Source organism: Zingiber officinale, chromosome 7A (assembly GCF_018446385.1).
Source record: "Zingiber officinale cultivar Zhangliang chromosome 7A, Zo_v1.1, whole genome shotgun sequence".
Classification (NCBI taxonomy): Eukaryota; Viridiplantae; Streptophyta; class Magnoliopsida; order Zingiberales; family Zingiberaceae; genus Zingiber; species Zingiber officinale.
Genome location: NC_055998.1, coordinates 127,761,783 through 127,779,564, shown reverse-complemented (window position 1 = coordinate 127,779,564; position 17,782 = coordinate 127,761,783). Strand labels below are relative to the sequence as shown.

General features: G+C 36.4%; 2 protein-coding genes across 2 annotated transcripts; both read right to left on the bottom strand.

Annotated features, from left to right (window-relative positions):
- Window positions 1-4,641: 4,641 nt before the first annotated feature.
- Window positions 4,642-11,675, bottom strand: LOC122002474 (nuclear matrix constituent protein 1b-like). The gene is made up of 8 exons (XM_042557655.1): window positions 11,347-11,675; window positions 10,150-10,359; window positions 9,112-9,365; window positions 8,474-8,744; window positions 8,303-8,386; window positions 6,238-8,171; window positions 5,845-6,115; window positions 4,642-5,058 (listed from the first exon to the last, which is right to left on the bottom strand). The coding sequence occupies exons 1-8, from the start codon at window positions 11,524-11,526 to the stop codon at window positions 4,906-4,908; spliced, it is 3,357 nt and encodes a 1,118-aa protein (XP_042413589.1). The 5' UTR covers window positions 11,527-11,675; the 3' UTR covers window positions 4,642-4,905.
- A 1,082-nt stretch (window positions 11,676-12,757) lies between these two features.
- On the bottom strand, window positions 12,758-17,567 carry LOC122002476 (lysosomal Pro-X carboxypeptidase-like). Its single transcript, XM_042557656.1, has 10 exons — window positions 17,111-17,567; window positions 16,390-16,576; window positions 16,175-16,308; window positions 15,970-16,082; window positions 15,732-15,855; window positions 14,272-14,421; window positions 14,028-14,183; window positions 13,414-13,493; window positions 13,276-13,325; window positions 12,758-13,200 (listed from the first exon to the last, which is right to left on the bottom strand). The coding sequence occupies exons 1-10, from the start codon at window positions 17,489-17,491 to the stop codon at window positions 13,061-13,063; spliced, it is 1,515 nt and encodes a 504-aa protein (XP_042413590.1). The 5' UTR covers window positions 17,492-17,567; the 3' UTR covers window positions 12,758-13,060.
- Between the last annotated feature and the right edge of the window lie 215 nt (window positions 17,568-17,782).

Sequence of the window (17,782 nt, the reverse complement as noted above, 5' to 3'; positions counted from 1 at the left end):
GTTGAAATCCATCTGCAGAAAGTCTCAATCTCATATTACGTGGTTCCATTACAAAGGAAGGAAATATAGTATCAAGATGTTTTCATGCAGGAGAATCACAAGGATGATGCATTATAACTCCTTCATGCTCATGCTCATGCTCATGATGTCACATCATGTTGCAAGCTGTAGCGACAATTGCATACAAGCGTTGAAGTCTAGCAGTTAACAGAAAATAATACATCATTTTCCAAGCAATATTTTTCTTCTTCTTCCTTGGTATGCAAGGACGATGCTTAAAACGAGGGTGAGTACAAATTTTACATTCATTCCAAAATATTATAGAGTTGTTTATACAATAATCAATATTCTCTACAGGCAAATCTAAACCTCTAATCAATTTCTTTATTTCATAAAAGCTATCAGTCATTATGTTATTAGTAGCGAGCAACTCTGACATCAATTGACAGATATCATCGTAACATCTTTCAGAAAAATGATATTCTGCTTTCATATTTAATAATCTTACAGTAGCTGATAGTTGAGAATAACCAGAAGGAATATCTTTCCACACTTCTCTTTCACTAACCTTTAACATTTAATATAGTTGTTTATATTTAAGTGTTGGTATTTCATCTATATTGGAATAATTAACTGCATTCATCATATCGTGAACCATTGATTACATTGCAATATCAATATTAGTTTATGTTTCAGGAGCAATAACAGTTGTCCCAGATGATGAACCACTAGAAGGCCCAATTGGTTTATATAAATAAGATTCTCCATGACAGTACCAATTGTAGTAATTTGACACAAAATCATTTCTACATATATACATTTTGACAGTATCCTTATTATGGAAAGCTCTATTTTGACTATTTTTATGATTGCATGGACATCGTAACTCGACACCATTCATATATTCATGATGACTTTTAGCAAAGTTCACAAACTGTTCAATTTCAGTAATAAAATCATCTCTGATAAATCCATTTTCTAATTGATTGTACATTCGAATTTTATTCATATACATTGTCAAGTTTTATTCATATACATTATTACCTAATAAGAATATAATTTGAAACATTATTAAACTTGTATCATTTGAAATAAGCATAAATAAAGCATTATGAGCTCAATTTCATCTCATGATCTTCGTATCATATTCTCGAAAATCCCCTCTATACTAAAGCAAATGAATGATAAACTTAGAATATAATGGTATTGCTTAAGGAATCATTATAAACTTAGAATTTCTAATAAACTCATGTTGTTGCTTAGGGTATCATTAAATGAAATAGCAATACATATAATGAAACTAACTCTAATAAACAAAAGATAATGCAAGTAAAACAAATATAATCTATAGAATAATAAACATGCAAATTATTAAATCTACATGAACATCACATCTAAGTTTTATTTGTCTCAAATATTTGAGATCTCTACATGAGTTTAAAGAGGTTCAAATAAATAGATATTAGCCACAAATATACAATGAAACAATTAAGGACCTCTATGGCTGAGCAAGCGCCTACGACCGGCTGCGAGCAGGCCCCTGTGGCAGTCGGTCGTGGTCGCGAGCTAGCTCCTGTCGTAGCTGGCAGAGGCCATGAGCAGGCCCCTGTGGCAGTCGGTCGTGGTTGCGAGCTAGCTCCTGCCATAGCTGGCAGAGGCCATGAGCAGGCCCCTGCGGTCGGCCGCGTGCAGGCCCCTGCCGCGGTTGGCCGACCTCAAGTAGACACTGCGATGGCCGGCCAGCCGCGAACAAACACTACTACGGCTGGCCAGCAGCGAGCAGACCATTGCAACAGCCAGTCGGCTATGAACAGGCTTGCGGCGACCGACTGAAAGGGCCTGAGACCTCCTCGTGTGCGCATGATACTTTACAGGAAGAGACGAGGGAGGAGGGGAGGAGCATACTCTGAGTCATCGGTTGCCGATCGTCGAGAACGCGAGAGAGGTTCGCGGGAAGAGGAGAGGAGTTCGTGTTCCCTAATTTCTATTTGGGCTTTTTGACAGAATTTAAATTTCGTCGGAAAACCACGAAACCCTAAACCAGTAAGCCTGAAACCATGCCCGCGTTTAAGATTTGCCGACTGAATTAAGTTGAGTCGGTATTTATCGACTAAATATTAATTTCAGTATGTGATTACCAACTGAATAGTTATTTCAGTCGATATTTACCGACTGAATTAAATTCAGTCGGGGATTCCGTCATTATTTATATGATTTTTTGTAATGGAGTGAAGGGTGACCAAAGCGGACCTTGACAAAACCCCTCCAAGACTCAAGCCTCGAGAAAAAAGAAAAACGAAGCTAAATAAGAAGTTAATTAGTTAGAATCGTATTGTGTATGTACCTGTGCCCGCCTATATAGGCACACTTTTATACAAACTTCGGAGAGTGGGGGAGTTTTGCACTCTGCTCACTTCTTGCATGTCAGCTCATATCCTCGTAATGTGTTTATACCATGTCTAGTACGTCCACTCAGATCCTCATATACCAATGCTACTCCTCCCGCATTCTTATTCACCTATCTGAGTCTCCCATCGAGCTCGATTCAAGTTGAACCATCATTGTCTGACTCCGCTTTTAGGTCTACCGGTTGGGAACTCGGTCTTGAGTTGAGTTCATCTGAGTTTGAGTTGACTAAGTGTTGACTTATAGTGTAGTCTTTATCGTCTCTGCCGCATTAATATTTTTTAAATTAAAAGACAAAATTCAGAAGATACTTTTTAAAAAAAGTCTATTCATATTAGTTTTGACTAGATTTGATGATGATGATGATGATGATGATGATGATGATGATGATAGATTTATCAAGACATGCAAAAGTGCATAGCGAATTTAATAAACTTAATAATTAATCCTTAATTTTTTATTAATTTGGCATATTAAAAGAGGACAGTTCTTGTCCAATCTACTTGGTTATATGCTCTTGCAACATCAAATGGAGAACATTAATTATATTTAATTGTATTTGACATAGAGAATAAACATCTCATGGCGGCTAAGTATAAGCACACAACTTGGTAAGTCCAAAAATACACCTACCAATGGCACGTGAAATCCATGTGACTCGCCATCGGCTTTGTGATGACTATAAAGCCTAAGGTTAAGGCTCATCAATCATGTACCAAAATAGAATGTATGTCGAACTTGAGAGATATATCATTATTTAAGTAAAAAGTGTTCAAGTAAAGCAAAGTTGTCTAACTTGTACTTAAATGTCAAGAGCTTGAAGCTAATCGACTATCCACGATAAAGAATTTAGGTTATGACTTAATTGGGAATATTTTAAGACAATTTAACTAGGACACTTCAATGTCCCTTAGCCCTTTGAGGTGTTAATGCCGACAAATACACCTATAAACTTTGATAATAGTTATTTTTAAAGCATTTTTAACATTCCCTTACAGAACACATTCGTCCTACTTCGAGATGTTGTCCCACCTAAGGACAGATTAAAAGACAAATATCTTTGTTTTTTTCAGTCAAACTAAATTCATGCAATTAACAAGATGTAGCGCAAAGCATTAATTTGACTAGGTATCATCAATAATCACCATCATTTATATAATTGAGAATAATTGTCCTAATTAATGTCAAACTCAAAGCAATTTCACACTTAAATACCAAATTGTGGTAAAAATTATACAGTAATATATGCATACGCAACCTATAAATATCTTGTAATTTCTATTAAATATGTGGAGTGATTGGAAAAGTTATCGCCCACATTTTATGGAAAGTCACAATACAAGGAACACAAGGACTTTGTGCAGTTTGTTTGTAAAATTTTTGGGGTTGAAAACGTGATAAATAATGTACTTTTTTAAAGAAAAATTATAATTTTCATGTACTAACTAACAACGACATAGTTTTCAAAGAACAGTCCAAATTTTCCTGTTTCTATTCTCTATTTTTTTTTTCCAATATTTTTGTAAAATGGGACAAAAATAAATTATACAAAATTATATGAAGTCATTAAAAAGAGCAAACAAAAAAGTGAGTATTCAAGAACAATTAAATATATTGGAGAAAAAAAAATTCTACCGCATAACAGATACAAGAAAGACAACAAAAGTAATTATTGAAGTTTACTATTACTAACAGTAACGATCATGTAGATTTCAATCAAAGAATAAAATTAGAGTGACGGAAACTTGAATTTCATGCGTCTTTTGGTGTGATTAAACATTTTTTTTAATCAAGAACCAGCCAAGTGTGTCTTTAACCTATGAACTTTGACAAACACTCAAAGCCTCAGACTTCCACGAGCAGGAAAGTTGATTGAGGAACAAATTTTTTTTTGTACAATGTGTTATCTAAACTCGAGACTCGTAAGCTAAATAAACACCTACAAACCGTGGCCCCAAGCCCACAGAAGCTATTCATGGAACATTGCACCTGGCCCTGCAATGATAGTTTGGCTGAATCCTAAGAACGAAGTCTTGTCAGCTTTTGTTGATTTGATTAAGTTGTAGACTTGATCCGAATCCAAAGAGGAAGAGGAAAAAGAAAAGATGTCTACTTCGACAATAGTACAGCAAATAAATGTACAATGATGAAGAAATGTCAAGGTAAAGAAACTTACAGTGAACAAGATTCAGCCTTCGAACGGTGGAGAAAGTAGCAAAAAACAGAAACCTTGTGAAAGTCATTAAAAAGATTCTGAAACAAATGAAGGATTGCCAAATACTATCTAAAACAACTAGATTGTGATGCTAAAATGTTACTTACAATCCACAAGGCAAGTAGAAGAGAGGCTAGGCATGCAAGAAAGCAGAGCATTTACAAATTTGGAAAGGAAAAAAGAAAAAGGTCCATGTTGGCAAACCAAACAGCCACATGTATGTTAGTATGATAGTTTGGCAAAAGCAAACAATATCTAACCTCTACCATGATCATATAAGGTTTTCAGGTGACAAGGAAGTTCCATAATTTTTGCTTCACAGATGATGGTGTTTCATTGTCATCTTCGTCTTCATCTTCTGATTCATCAGCATCCTGGTTGAGTTTCTCTTGCATTTTAAGCTTGCCATTATCCTTAACGACATGATCACTGGGAGGCTGAAATAAAAAATGTCACTAAACATCAAGTCTTAGAACATAACCTTCTGTTGATGCAATAGAGAAGGTACAATGTCATCTTTATCTGCAGATATAGTTTGGGTAAGAAAAACAATTATAAAAAACTCTAAGCGAAATTAAACACAATTTTGGTATGTAGTATATAAAAAAAATGATGTATAGAAAACAAAAAATCAATGCATTAAATTAATCCCTTTAAGCAAACTTGTCAATAGTAAACAATGATGTTTATTACAGCTGCAAAGGATATTGTCCAAAAGCCATTGTTTCAAAATCCAAAATTTACACAGTAATCCTAGCAAAATTATCAAAAATAAGTCTAATTAGGTTAGACCCAAGTTTATATACGGCAGCCTTAAGCAAATGGAATTATTATGTTGTGTATTCATCAGGAAGCTGAATTCATGCAACATATATCTTATCTGCTAGTACATACCCTAGTATAAATACTCTAGTTTAGCCTCGTGTGAGACATTTTTCAGTTAGATCTGGCTTATATGATTTGCCAAAAACTTTTATTGAAAAATATTGCTCTATTATTCTCAATTTGCTACCAGAATGAATGAACGTGGTATTTTTTGGGTTTCCAGTTTGAGAGGAAAGTGGTCTGAAGGAACCGCAGCCTCACATCCCTTGCTCATCGACACGCTTTTTCTTACTTTAATCTTTTTGCTTTCCTTAACCCAGTAATTGCATCTTCTATCAGTCAGGAATATCATAAATCATGTAAAGACAACTCAACAAACAATAAAAAGGAAAAATTACCACAATAACTTCTTCAGAATGTTCCTCAGATGAATCCTTCTTGTATGCATTAGTTTTATTAGCATCTTGGCCGGGCAAAACTGTTACATCTCCAGCAAGTGAAGAGTGCTCAAATTTGCAAGATGCCCCATTTTTTACAATGCCAAACTTTGACTCCATTTTAGTTTGTGGCTCTCTATCCTTGAAAACTGCATGCAAAGTTTCTTCCAAACCTGATTTATGCTTGTGCAACACTGATACAAATTCCTCTCCTTCTGGATGTGGTTCAACACTTCCAGTCAAGCACGCCAAATTAGTATGATGAATGATTTATAACAAAAACAAATAAACAAATCTTTTTTCATATGTGTATATGCATAATCAACCAAAGTGGTAGGCAATTAGAAGATATACCAGTTAGAAGAATTCCCGTCAGTGCCAGAATTTCCATTTTGCCTAGCTCTTTTCTGTGACTTCAGAATTTCTTCCGAAGGAATATCTGCATGATTATCAGAGAGCATGCTGTTCGGTCTCTTTTGTCCTAACAACCATGAATTGACCCTGTTAAGAATTCTAGATTTCTGTACAGAATTCTCAAAGTGTCCATGAGATCTACGGCTACTTGTTCCAACTACAGATGGGCTATGAGCATCAAAAACTGGTTTCTCATCAGGCATCTGATTCTGTCCATCCAAACTATATCTCACTTGCTCAATCTCTGCTCCATATAGTTTGTCATGCTCATTAGAGCTGGTCTTCTTGGGAATAACAGATAAATCCTGAAGATTGCCTACTTTTGGAGCATTAGTTTGTTTATCAGCAATGACATTCTTATTCAGACGAAGACCAACCTCTGTTGATCCAAAATCCCTAAATTTCTCTTTCAGTTCATTCTCCACCTTCTCAGTATCAGAATCTTTATCAAATGAATACTTGAAAATTACCTCAGTGCATCTCCTGATCCATGATTTAGTGTCAGGAGAGATAGAAGTAGTTAAGGTACTCTGAGAACCCAACTTCTTTGTACAATAATCATTAGTAATAATCTCTCCAAGGGAAGCATCATTGGATTGGTGTTTCTTTAAGACAGGAGTCTTGCATTTATCAATCTGCACAACATCAGATAATGCTCTATTTTCAGATTCAATATGCAAATTCTCCAAATATTTAAGGTGTTGAATTTTTTGATCAATTTCTTCTCGATCAGCATGAAGTAATTGTCTCTGTTTTTGCAGCTTTTGACATTGACCGTCTAGTGCCTCTGTAAACTTCTTCATTTCAGCCCAGTCATTTTCTCTCTGATCACGATCCTGAGCAATCTCCGCTCTCTCAGTGTTAAGTTTTTGCATCTCCAATGCAACGTGTTCCAGCTGCTTTGCAATAAGTTCCTTTTGAGAACTTATATATTGAAGCTCTTTGGTCTTCTCTTGTTCAAATGCCTCTTCCCTTTCTCTCAAGTGTGCTTCAATTTCTTCCTTCTTTTTCTTGATACTATTTTCTAATTCCTTCCTCTGAAAATTGATATCCCTGACAAGCTCATCCCTTTCATGCTGAACCTTAGTAAACCAATCTGAATGTTGTCGATCCATTTCTTGGATAAATTCCTCCCTCTCACTAGACAAATGCTCACTATCTCTCTTGAACTTATTGTGAAGGCTGTCCTTCTCCAGCTTAATGTTTTCCTTTTCTTTCTTGAGGTAGCGGGCAACTGCTTTACTCTCTTCCTCAAGCCTTGCTGCTTCTTTTTTTAGGTCTTGTGTTTTCTCTTCCATAAGCTCCCAATCAGATTCAAATTTCTCCTTTTCAGCCTTCAGTCTTTCAGTTTCAATAAGAAGCACCAGTTTCTGGGCTCTGAGACTGTCAATTTCTCCTTTGAGTTCATATTCTAGAACATGCAATTTATTTCTCTCTATTGAGGTGATTTCTAACCTTTCTTCCAAAAGAAGAATCTCTTTCTTTTTGTCTTCTAAACTAGATTTAGTTTTCTCAAGACCTAGCTTCAACTCAAGAATACTTTCTCTTTCTTTCTGCTGCTTTTGAATTGCAACCTCTGCTTCTCTTTGTGAAAAAATTAAACTTTTTTCTTTCTCCTCAAGTAATCTCAGTTTGTTAGCCACATCCTCTTGCTTCTCAGCAAACTCAGAAAGCAGCAAAACAATAGCATGTTCTTTTTCACCAATAGCAATTTCTCTAATAGAGAGATCAGCCCCCTTAGCCTCTAGTGCAGATTGTCTAGCCTCAAGTTCGTTCTTCAACTTTAGGTGTCGCTGTTCAATTTCATTTTCCAATTCAATTTTTCTCTTCTCTAAAAGAGCTTCGTGTTCCATCTGAATTCTTTTAATTTCATCCTACAAGCATTAAAAAAAAAAATAACAACTAATACTGAAAGAAACTAGTTTATAATCTTGAATGTTTTCAGTACAATGCAATAAAATTTGTTTAAAAAAATTATTAAACACCAGAACAAAGAATACATCACCTGTTCTGTGCACAAAATCTTTTCCTGTAAAACAATTAAATCGCGCTCTTTTTTATCGAGCATTGTTTCACGTTTAACAATGGCCTGCAAAAATGAACCAATGTCACAATAAAGAGGTAAAGAAAAGTATTAAAAAAAGAACATTTTGTTTTTTTAAAGAAAGTAGCAGACCTCTTCTCTAGTTGCAAAAGCAGCAACTTCTAGATCAAATTTGGATTTTTCTACTTTGAGAGATCGAGCTTCTTCCTCATGATTAGCCTTTGCTTCCTCAAGTTCTTTCTCAAGGCAATTTAACTCTTTCGTCCTTTCAAAGATGAATTCCTCCCTCTGATTTAATAATTTCTGACTATCCAGTAATCTCTCTTGTTGTTCATACAGAGCTTTTTGGCTCTCATATAAGGCTTGTCTTTGAAGGTTCATCTCATTTTCCTTAGCATCACACCTAGGAGGATATAATTGAATTGAGAATCTGTGAGACAAACTGGATCTGCTAAATTGTAAACTGTAAAATTAACAGGACAGTTTTGGAATTGACATAACAATACATGCTGTTGATTCAACTTTAGAACTAATAAAATATGTCGCAAGTAGCGAAACCATAATAAAACCACCAAAATGAAAACATCTTTGCACATGATGTTAGTTTCCAGACATATTGGATAAGCAAATGTTAGTATGGGAAAACAAAATGCTATTTTGAACTCATTTACAATGACAAATTGTGAAGCAAATGCTATAAAATTGCCATAATGCAAAGAAGCTCCTTCATAAAAGATCATTGCTGCAGAACAAACCAAAGAACAACTTACTCAGACTTGAAAGTAGAATGGCGCCTCCTGAGATCATCTTCCCGAGCTTCAATATCATCTAATGTCCTTAATGTGGAATTACGTGCTCTGGTTGCTTCTGCTTGCAAAGATTCTGCTGCAAGTAGCTTTCTTTCAGCCTCATCAAATTTCAGTTCTGCTTCTTCCATCTTTGTCTGAGCTTCTGCAATTTTGTGTTCATATTCAACCTTTCTTTCAGCAGATTCCACTAGATTCTCATGCAAAGCCCTCTCAATCTATGTAAGAAGATCACGTGCATAAATATTCCAACTCTTTTACAACATAAAACAGCATGTATATGACAGTACAATGTGAAAGAATTAAGGTGTCAAATTACAAATCAAAATGAAAAATAAATCAAACAAAACAAGAAATAAGATTTAAGCAAGTAGTGCACCTTCCTCATGTTCAAATTGATAACCATATTTAACATCTTCAGCAAATGTATAGCATGAAAGAAACATTAGCATATAAAAATTTTTAAACAAATTGTGGAAACATCTAATAATCTGAAAATTGACATAAAGAACAATATAATTTAAGTTTGACTCAGTAAGGATTTTCATGTAGATTGCTAAGGTTAGTAACTATCAGGAAATCTGTTCGTGATTTAGATTAAGGATATCAAAGCTTTGGGTTTTGTGAATAAAAACTATAGAAACATGACCTTCTATGGTACAAGAAGCAAACTCAAAATTTTGGAACCATCATAAGTTTGCATTTTTGTCAAAAAAAACATTTAGTGAAGTGTTTACATGCTACAATATAAATTATTTATCAAAGTAACATCCATCTAGTAGATGACTCCTTCAAAAATTTACTCATTTTTTAGAAGTCAAATGAGGAAAGTGATGGCAATAAGGAATTAATCCAAACCTTATATATATAGCAGAATGTCACATAAGCGGTACAGGTTGGACTGACAAGAGGTTGCATAAGCATTGCAAGACAATTGCAAAGAAAATTCTTTTGTATAATAGTAAAATTTCAGAAAATATTTTTCACTGAACATGCACTCACATTTGAAACACACTCTTTCTGGATTCCCAAAAGCTTTTCAAGACTTTTTTCCCGTTTACGGGCTTCAGCTAAAGCAGATAGCCGCTTAGCTTCTTCTCGTTTATATATAATGTCGGTTGAGTCTGAGGATGCTTTAATTTGCTCATGCTTAGAAAGCAATTCCTTTCTCTCCAAAATAAGAAGTCCCATGTGGTGTTGATAGTCATAGATCTACCATAATGAAACAAATAAAAAAGGCATATAAATAAAACATAATGACATAGAAAGAAATTAAAGTTCCAATACAAAATGCAGCATCAGGACTTAGAAATTCATGCCATTGGAATAAATATGAAGCATGGAGAAAATGACAACATAAAGTTTGATATTGAACCAAGAAATTGCTAACCAATTAGAGCCGCAATGAATCCTTTTATTGACTAACCCATTCAGACACATACCAAATATGTCAGCAAAGTTGCTGCATTATAAATGCTTATGTCAGTTATCTTGTATAGAAAATTAGAAAAGAACTGAATCTCTTAAAAGAATCATTCATCTAACGGTGACTACCATCCCGATCAAATAGCAACGTTTACAAACATGCAGTAAAAAATCAGGGAAAGAGTCTGGCGGTGACAATAAAACAAAAAGAAAATCAGACATCAAGCAATGGAAAAAAGGTTAACATTACAGTTATGTAGTATTTATTTCTACTATAACTTGAGGAGATTACCCTATAGGGATAGCTGAAAGAAGTTGAGAAAAGTAAACTACCTTTCAGTACAAACTTAAGCCTATGATGGTAGATGGGATTTCCCAGATGATACTACAAAGTGTTATCACTGAGATGTCGAAACTAAATTGTTGACAAAAAATCTATTGGAACAACTCTAAAATCTCATACATACAAGGACAGCCCTATTTGAATACAAACAATGAATGAGATATTTTCTAAAAAAACAAATGAATGCCAAGGTACAAGGGGTAATAAATCACGATTTTCCTGCCACGCTTAACCAGAACAAGCGTCCCGATCAAATTTCTCTGCAACATCGCTCGCAAAATTGAAGGAAAAAATTCAATATCGCTTAAGAATCTTGCTCAAAACTATGTAGTTCTAAAACTTGCTCCAAAAAACATCTAAACAACTCGGCAGCCTTAGCATAACTGAAACCTAGTCAACAACTCATGAACGAACAAAGGGAGGGAAATCACCTCCGTTTCCAGCTTCGTGATATAAGCTATCAGTGCGGCCTTATCCCTCTTCTTCACAGACTCCTCGTCCAGACCGGCCTCCCTTAGCCTCTTCCAGATCGCGTCGTCCCCGAGCGGAGTCCTGAGGGCATCGATGGTGAGAGACGCCGGCGTCATCGCTGCCGGCCGAGGGCTCGCCATATCGACGTCCGGTCACCGCAGGAGTTAAAACCCTAGATCGGAGTACCGGCGGAGCAAGACTCGCCGCCGAGACAAAGGGAAAAAGCGAAAGAGATCGAGCGAGTGGACTCGGCCAGTCTCCACTTTCGGTTTGGCTTTTTGTAGGAAGGTGAGTCTTGTAGAGGACGATTGCCCGATCCGGCTCATCCGAATCGGATCCCGAATTCCGCCGGTATGATTACCGCAACAGCTCCGGCTTTACGGCAGCCCAACGACACTTTCGGACGTAGAGCTGAGGAATTTAACAATCCAGCTGCCTGCCAACCTTGAGTTTACCCACAGACTTACCTTCATTGCAACTGGCGTGAAAAGGAACCCAAGCGGGACCCTCTGTCCTCCGCAATCATATCCGAGGGGTGGGACACGTAACCAATCTATCTGTGGGCGCGTTTAAAATTTGAATGCTTTTGAAAGGGCCTATACAGCCGAATCCCATGCCTTGAGATTCGTGCAAACTGCGATCAAGAAAACTTTTTAATTTTAAAATTTTGTTTTCAGTTTCTAAATAATAATTAACAATAAAAATATAGAATTAAAACATTTTAAAAAAATATCAGAATCGTATATAGTTATTCAAAATAAAATTCATTTTAATTTCTTTTTATAACTCATGATTTGACACCTTAATTGACCAAATATTATTACAATTTTCCTTTTAAAACTATTTAGAAATAAACAGTTTAACGAAAATCTTCTGTCTCATTTTTCGTTCAACAATTTGGAAACTGATATTTATGTATATTATAGCTGGAAATAATCTCAAAACCGAAAAAATTGGATAATTAAATAAAATTATCTACTTTAAATAAATCAGAAAAATATCTTGTAATATAAAATAAACTCTATCTTAAGGTTTAAAATTTTGTAATTCTAATTTTTTTATATTGCCCTTTTACCATACAATTTGATCTTTTAAAAATATATTTTAAAAAATAATGTTTAAATGCAAATTTCATTTAACCAAACGAAATCAAACTATTTCTTGCTCACAGCAAGAGTAACTACTCTTTCAATTATGTGGTTATAGGCATTCAAACTCGCGTTGGGACAAACAAAATCACATCATTGATTCAAATTTTATCGACCGACAAAATCACACCTTGATTATAAGATTATTTCTCGTGTCGGGCGGGCATGACCCAAACCGAGCTAGGTCAGGCAACAAGTCATGAGCAATTTGGAAGGTAGAGTGTGACATCATAAATAAAGTTAGCAATCTTTCACTACATTATGTCCCACAGATACACTTTTCTATCTTTTATTCTCATGTTTACTTCAATGCTTTGCTTGAAGCCTAGTCTAGCTTTTACTTGAATGCCAAAGTCAAAGTAGAACTACTTTGCAACCATAGAACATCTAAAGAAGTTCCTACTTGCACAAAGGCATCAATACCACATGGTTATCAGTTTCCTAGCAAATCTGACAAAGACTTAATGTGAACGAGTTTATGATCTTATCAGTTTCAGCTAGTTCAAGACGGATTAAGACTTTGAAACTACTTGATGAAAGAGGATGCCTTTTGTTTATAATATTCAGATAGCCAACCTTTGATGAGTTCGATCTCTGAATATCTCTGCTCTACCAGCCACTCAGGGTCTTCATCGGTAGCAGCGCGCAGGTCTATGTGATGTGCCCCTGAAAACAAGTCTTACAAGTAAACAGAACTTTCGATGGAGAAAAACTAATGGATTGAACTCAGAAGCGATGTACCTAGTTCAGTTACTAGCGCGATGATACTATCTGATATGTTTTGCAAAACACTGGTAAGAAGATAGAAAGAATCATTAAGTTCATCTGAACTGAATCTGAAAGGATTTGCAAGAAACATAAATGGGTGAAGTGGTTTACCTGCCGCCGCTCCAAGGATCCAACAATCCATTTGAGAATATGATATTACTGCCAAATTTCATCAATGTGGTCTTGATATCCTTTAGAATCCAATGATTGATGATATTTTTCAGTTTTTTGACCATTTAATAGGAACGAAATATTAATTGTGAAAACAAACTTTTATCAGCTTATAGAGAACTAAATAAGAAAAAAGGTAATAATCAACTAATCAAAGCAAACAACCTAGCACCATGCCTTATTTAGCTAATCAAACTGAACCTGCTGTAGACCATTGAACAAAATGGAAAAATGAAAAAAGCATCTGATCTAGAAGGTTAGAACAACTGGAATTATAGTTAGCATCTCCTACCATTTGCCACGAACTATGCCTTCTTGATGGAAGTCAACACCATTCTATCACTGTATAATATTTTTAAAGGCAGAATCAACTGTTGCAACTAAACTATACTAATGTGGCAAAAAGTAATTCGCTCACCCCCAGCACCCCCGCCAACCCGTGCCAGGGCCAACACATAGGAGGCAACTAAACTATACTAGAACAGATTGCAAGGAAGACATTGCAAACTTTGAATGGATTGTGTTTTCTCAGCAAGCAGAACAATAGAACTTACATGACCTCCAAACTCAGTTGTAATCCACCGAGGCCTAGGCCTGACACCATAATCCTGAACACACTCATCTCGGTATGCAGCATAATCAAAATCAAATTCTGGAAACATACTATTGTCTTTGTTGCTCGACATCGGCATAACCATCTCTGTACAAGCCTGGTGGTAATGGAAACAGAAATTAGTTACTCAAGTATCATGGATTTTCAGTTAGAACAAGCAAAAAGCAATAAAATGGAGTATGAACCTGCCAATCCCATCCGCTCATTCCATGTGGGTCATCCTCCAAATCAAAGCAGTCAACATTTCCAGTATAATTGTAGTAGATGCTTACTCCGGCAAATATGCGCTCTAGGATACCAGTCTCATTAGGAAAATTGTCGACTTTTCTGCATAACTAGAGAATGGGGAGGGTGACATATAATGAACAATTGATTGCTATACAAACAAATTAGTCTGCCTAATTACATTAATGCCATGAGAAGAAATATGCACATCTAGAGATGCCAATGTCTAGAACATGAAAAATTAGCTCTAATGACAGGGGCTTTGGAAGAAAGAGCATCGTCCCCACTCCCAACTCGTGGACAGAATTGATTAAACTAGTGTCCCATCTAACACAATCAACTTAGTTAGTATGGAACTTTTGATGCACTGACAGCAGAATTCCACAGCAGGACAACCTAAAATCAACAACCTGAGCAATTGTAAATTATGTAAGGTGGTGTTTACTTGGGGAGGAAATGTTGAGGAAGAAAGGAGGAGGAAGGAATAATCACAATAAAATCATTTTCCTTTTCCACTTGGTAAGAAAAATGAGAGGGAAAGGAAAAGAAGGAATTCTTGGTATATGAGAGGAAAAAAGAAGGGAAGCCTGTTTTCAGAGCCGGGTGCACGAAGCTTAGGCCAGCGGGGTCTGGGGAAGGATTTATTGTATGTAGCCTTACCCTACTTTGCAAGAGGTTGTTTCCAAGACTCAAATCCATGACCTCTAGGGTCACACAGTAGCAACTTTACCTTTGCGCCAAAGCTCCCGTTCAAGGGAAGCTTGTTTTAGTTGCTAGAAAATATTTCACTCTTGGTAGTGGATGCAAGTTATTTGAATATTTAGAAAATCCATTATGCAGTTGATATTATTTAAATAAGCCTACTAATAGATTATTTGAAGGAGACTGATTTACCTATCAGATAGTCAAATCAGTCGTTCAACTAGTAAATTACATTAATATACAGTACCAAAACACTGAAACATTGCAACACTTAGATAAGAGCATGCATAGTTTTGATATCAAAGTCTTTGAACAATGGCAAGTTAGTTGCCTTGGCCAACATATCTGCCACCATGATTATCTGGGAGGCATGGTGATTGCAATAACAAGAACGGGTCTTATTATATCCCTCCACATAAATAACCTCTATTAAAGTCAACTGAAGCACTCCACATTGCATTGTTATATCAAAGGAGTTGAGTGTGTTCTCTCCAAATTGCTCCACTTCTCATCTAGCGATAAATAGAAACCAAGTTCTTCCTTAGTTAACCAGGGTTTGCATTCCTGTATTCCCATTTTACATATTTATGTGCAATATGGCTTAGAAGTACAAAGAGTGTGAGAGCTACTTTAGCAATTAGTAGAATCTGGACCAGAAATTTGAGGAAGAAACATAGATCTAATAGTTCTATATCGATGTACAGTAGTGTGAGCTAACCTCCTTTATTGGATTTGCGGGTAATGGCATCAAAAAGTCAGACGGATATGGGTAATCCACCATAGCAAGATAGCTGTAGGCAGAATTCAACCAGTCTGAAAGTTCATCCGTGTTGTTAAGATTCCTGTAGTGACATTGACACTTGAAAAGCAAGCAAGCAACAAGGAAAATGGTAATCTAGAGGAAAAAAACAGACAATTAAACTCTCCTTACTGATAGCATCAGTGATACATCGCACCTGCACAAGTGAAAGTCTTTACTGAGTTTGAGAAGACCATCATTATCTGTCCCTTGAGCTTCCAGTACATCCCAGGACTCCTTTATGGTTTTAAAGCAGCTTAAACTTTCTCGCTGAAACCAGTTGTAGGCCAAGCTCATTAAAATAAACAAAGTGTGCAATTGCGTATGCAGATATCCAAGCAAAAGGAAATGGATATACTGACTTTAAAGTCTTTGGAGACAATGTTATAGAATGTATCGGGTGGAACAATGTCTTCAAATTGAAGAATAGGGGCAGAGGAAGCAAGTGCACCTATGGCGACATGGGGATACTTAAGCCTCATCCAAGCAGCCAGCACTGCACCAGAAACATTAATGTGGAAATGTGAGTTAAACTACCATATCTCACTAAAATAAAAATGGAAAGAGAATAACTTACTTCCCCCATAGGAACCCCCAAATAGCACAACTGGGCTATCTTCTGATGAAAAATTACGCTTTAGGTCAGTAAGCAACACAGAAAAGTCAGCAAGCGCTTGCTCAGCTGTGAGATATGATAAAAAATCAGCATTCTTATATGCCTCCTCTTTGCTTCCATAGGGCATAGACTTGCCATAGTAACGGTGCTGTTGTACACAAATAAACAAACAAAATTAGGTCTCTAACAATTGAAGGTTAGCTACCACGAACTCAAGCATTGTTTAAAAGCAACACAAACTGTATATACACAATACTAAATCCACTTATAGTTTTATATAGCGCTTTTCTGCAGTAACAAAGCCATAAAAGAAAAGAAACTGGGAGAAGCTGCCTTGCTCTTGAATCTATATTTTAGCTCATGGAACATATTGTAGTAAAATAATCATATATGGAACCCTAAAAAAGAGATTTTTTAATTAAAACTTGATCATACGATAAATTCTGTTACAATTAATACTTCAGTTTGTCTTTAAGGATCTTAAGCTATAATCGATATCTGTCTATTGCTTTGTCCGTGCATGATCAACCTCGATTAACATCTCAGACCATATCGCCAGAACAATAATTATACCACCGCATCATCAATAGCACTGGTGAAGTTTCTTCAAATGACCAGAGGAACAACTTTTAACAAGAAACACTAATGCAAAAATATTCAATAGCGACCCGATCACACCGACCTCGGCGAAGACGATGAGGGCGGAGAAGCGAGGGGCAATGTCCCAGACGAAGCCGGTGTTGGCGGCGAACCACTCGATGTCGCCCTCGTTTCCGCAATAAAAGAAGATGGGGCCGGAGGGGAGGGCCCAGGCGTCGACGCCGGCGATGAGGTAGCGTTGTTGGAAGGAAGGAAGGTCGGCGAAGCTGAAGTGATCGAGCGGCTGCCGGAAGTACCGCTCCTCGTATTGATACGTCGCCCGATTGGAAACACCGAGCCGCGCAAATCGCCCCAGAAACTGCGGCGGCCGCCACCTCCGAGGTAACGCGGAAGAAGTGAAGAAGAGGGAGGAGGATATCAAGAGGAGGAGAGAGGCGGAGGCGAGGGTTTGCGATCTCTCCATTCTTCTCGATCGATCGAGCGGCGTTCCAGCAGAGTTGAGTGGTTACCTCGCCTGGGCAGTGTGATAGGGTTAATTTCTATTTTCACCCTGGATGTTTTAAGATTCTGTTCATTTTGGCAGCTCTTTATTTCAAATTTAATAATTTTTTCCAAAGCCCCTCAAAGTTGCATTAATATCACATTATTTTGGAAGCTCATTTTTTATTTTTTTTTACTATCAAAATGTTATCTTTATTGAAAAATGAGCAATTTGAATGTAATTTTTAAAAAATGATAAATACGTATTCTAGTC

What these genes read in the sequence shown, in the direction of transcription:
- LOC122002474 (XM_042557655.1), bottom strand. Translation starts at nt 11,526, where the DNA reads ATGGCGAGCCCTCGGCCGGCAGCGATGACGCCGGCGTCTCTCACCATC. An exon ending in TCACGAAGCTGGAAACGGAG is followed by an intron (nt 10,360 to 11,346) that starts GTGATTTCCCTC and finishes TCATTATGGTAG; the next exon opens with ATCTATGACTATCAACACCA. An exon ending in GACGGGAATTCTTCTAACTG is followed by an intron (nt 6,116 to 6,237) that starts GTATATCTTCTA and finishes CTTGACTGGAAG; the next exon opens with TGTTGAACCACATCCAGAAG.
- LOC122002476 (XM_042557656.1), bottom strand. Translation starts at nt 17,491, where the DNA reads ATGGAGAGATCGCAAACCCTCGCCTCCGCCTCTCTCCTCCTCTTGATA. An exon ending in TGAGCGGATGGGATTGGCAG is followed by an intron (nt 14,184 to 14,271) that starts GTTCATACTCCA and finishes CATTACCACCAG; the next exon opens with GCTTGTACAGAGATGGTTAT. An exon ending in CAACTGAGTTTGGAGGTCAT is followed by an intron (nt 13,494 to 14,027) that starts GTAAGTTCTATT and finishes TGGATTCTAAAG; the next exon opens with GATATCAAGACCACATTGAT.